This window comes from Myotis myotis, unplaced genomic scaffold (assembly GCF_014108235.1).
Source record: "Myotis myotis isolate mMyoMyo1 unplaced genomic scaffold, mMyoMyo1.p scaffold_m19_p_18, whole genome shotgun sequence".
NCBI lineage: Eukaryota > Metazoa > Chordata > Mammalia > Chiroptera > Vespertilionidae > Myotis > Myotis myotis.
The window spans coordinates 37,368,262-37,370,415 of record NW_023416322.1 but is presented as its reverse complement, the minus strand read 5'-3'; the positions used below and the strand labels follow the sequence as shown (position 1 = coordinate 37,370,415).

General features: G+C 63.0%; 1 protein-coding gene across 1 annotated transcript; it reads right to left on the bottom strand.

Moving 5' to 3' along the window:
• Window positions 1-264: 264 nt before the first annotated feature.
• On the bottom strand, window positions 265-1,806 carry KCNA10 (potassium voltage-gated channel subfamily A member 10). Its single transcript, XM_036344271.1, has one exon. The coding sequence runs from the start codon at window positions 1,804-1,806 to the stop codon at window positions 265-267; it is 1,542 nt and encodes a 513-aa protein (XP_036200164.1).
• Window positions 1,807-2,154: the final 348 nt, after the last annotated feature.

Here is a 2,154-nt window from a genome sequence, read left to right as displayed (position 1 = left end):
AGGTGAGTCGCAGGACCTGCAGGGCCCCTCCCAGGAGAGAGGGAAACCCCGTTTCTCGTGTGGCCGGTGGAGAAGAACCAGCGTAGAAAACAGCAGCAGCAGAACGTGTTTATTGAAACAGCTCGCAGTCCAAGGTGGCCTGCTGGCCGCGAAGGGACATTTTCTCTTTGGGAAAACAGAGCGGAAGAGGCAGGGGAAGGAGGAGAGACACAGAGACGCAGACGCAGAGACAGAGGGACCCGCGGCCAGGAAGCCGGGCACAGCTCACTCCAGGGACTGCTCTGCGGAGCAGCCGCCGTTGGTCTTGCTGAGCGAGTCTGCGCTGCCCGTCCTCGAGTCCACGCTGGGGGCGATCTTGTTGATCTCCTTCGGCATGTTCTTCTGCTGCTCCTCCTTCTGCGTCTCCCGGTGGTAGAAGTAGTTGAAGTTGGAGACGATGACGGGCACCGGGAGCGCGATGGTCAGGACGCCTGCGATGGCGCACAGGATGCCCACAATCTTGCCCCCGGCGGTGGTCGGGCACATGTCGCCGTAGCCCACGGTCGTCATGGTGACCACGGCCCACCAGAAGCCGTCGGGGATGCTGGAGAAATGGGACTCCGGCTCGTCCACCTCGGCGAAGTAGACGGCGCTGGAGAAGAGGATGACGCCGATGAAGAGGAAGAAGATGAGCAGCCCCAGCTCCTGCATGGACGCCTTCAGCGTCTGGCCCAGGATCTGCAGCCCCTTGGAGTGGCGGGAGAGCTTGAAGATGCGGAAGACCCGCACCAGCCGGATGACGCGCAGGATGGCCAGGGACATGTTCTGCTCGGCGCTGGGCTCTGTCTCCTGGACCAGCTCGGTGATGACGGTCGCGAAGTAGGGGATGATGGAGATGATGTCAATGATGTTCATGATGTTGCGGAAGAAGCCGGCCTTGCTGGGGCAGACCACGAACCGGAGCACCAGCTCGAAGGTGAACCACACGATGCAGGTGGACTCCACCATGAAGAAGGGGTCGGTGAACATGGACGGGGAGAGGACCAGCCTGCTGACGTTGAGGCCGGGGTCCCTCACCAGCTTCAGCTCCCGGTCCTCTCGGAACTCGGGGAGCGTCTCCATGCAGAAGATGGTGATGGACAGGATCACCACCAGCACGGACACGGTGGCCACGCCCCGGGCGGCCATGGAGCTCTCAGGGTACTCGAACAGGAGCCAGAACTGCCGGTGGAAGTCGTTGGTGGGGAGCGGCGTCTCAGGGTCTTTGACGTAGCCCTCGTCCGCCCGGAACTCGTCCATGGCCTCGCTGCCCAGCTCGTAGAAGGCGATCTCGTCGGCGAAGACGTCGACGGGGACGTTGGCCGGGCGCCGCACCTTCCCGCCGGACTGGTAATAGTACAGGATCCCATCGAAGCTGGGCCGGTTCCTGTCAAAGAAATACTCGTTCCTCATGGAGTCGAAGTAGCGCATCCGCTTCTCCCGGTCGCCCAGGAGGGTCTCCGGGAACTGCGTGAGGGTGCGGAGCTGGGTCTCGAACCGCAGCCCCGCGATGTTGATGATCACCCGCTGGTTCCCTTCGTTCAGGACCGCGGGCTCCGGCCCCAGGGGGTCCGGGTAGTCACCGGGGAGCCGGCAGAAGGCCGTCTCGTGGCTGCCGCTGTCGCCGAGGAGCAGCTTCCAGCTGGAGAAGGCGCTGGCCCCAGGCCGGCCTTTGGGGGCGCTGGTGGGGTTCAGGTCTGGGTCGTAGCCGGGCTGCTCCTGGATTTCGTCCGAGTTATCGAAATTGACCAGAGCCACCTCCATTTCCTTCCAGCCGCATCCATCCATCCTAGGGGAGGCGGGGAGCGGAGTGGAGACCCTCGGTCTTCCCGGCCTGCGGGGAGCTGCGGGGAGAAGAGGCGCGTCAGGTAGGGGCGAGGATGGGGAGGACAGCTGGCCCTGGGTCCTCAAGGGAAGGCAGGTCATTGGACTAAGGGATGATTTATGCTCAGCTGGGGGAGGAACCTCCCGGTGGTTTTGGCAACATTCTTCCCTTGAGATCGGTTCCCCGAGTCTGCACACACTAATAACTAGACGACATTGGGGAGAGGGAGCCAGGCCGAGAAAGGACAACTTTCTCCAGACAAAGGGGCCTCCATTGGCGGTCATCGGTAGAGGCCACCGTGGGCGAGGAGT

What these genes read in the sequence shown, in the direction of transcription:
- KCNA10 (XM_036344271.1), bottom strand. Translation starts at nt 1,806, where the DNA reads ATGGATGGATGCGGCTGGAAGGAAATGGAGGTGGCTCTGGTCAATTTC.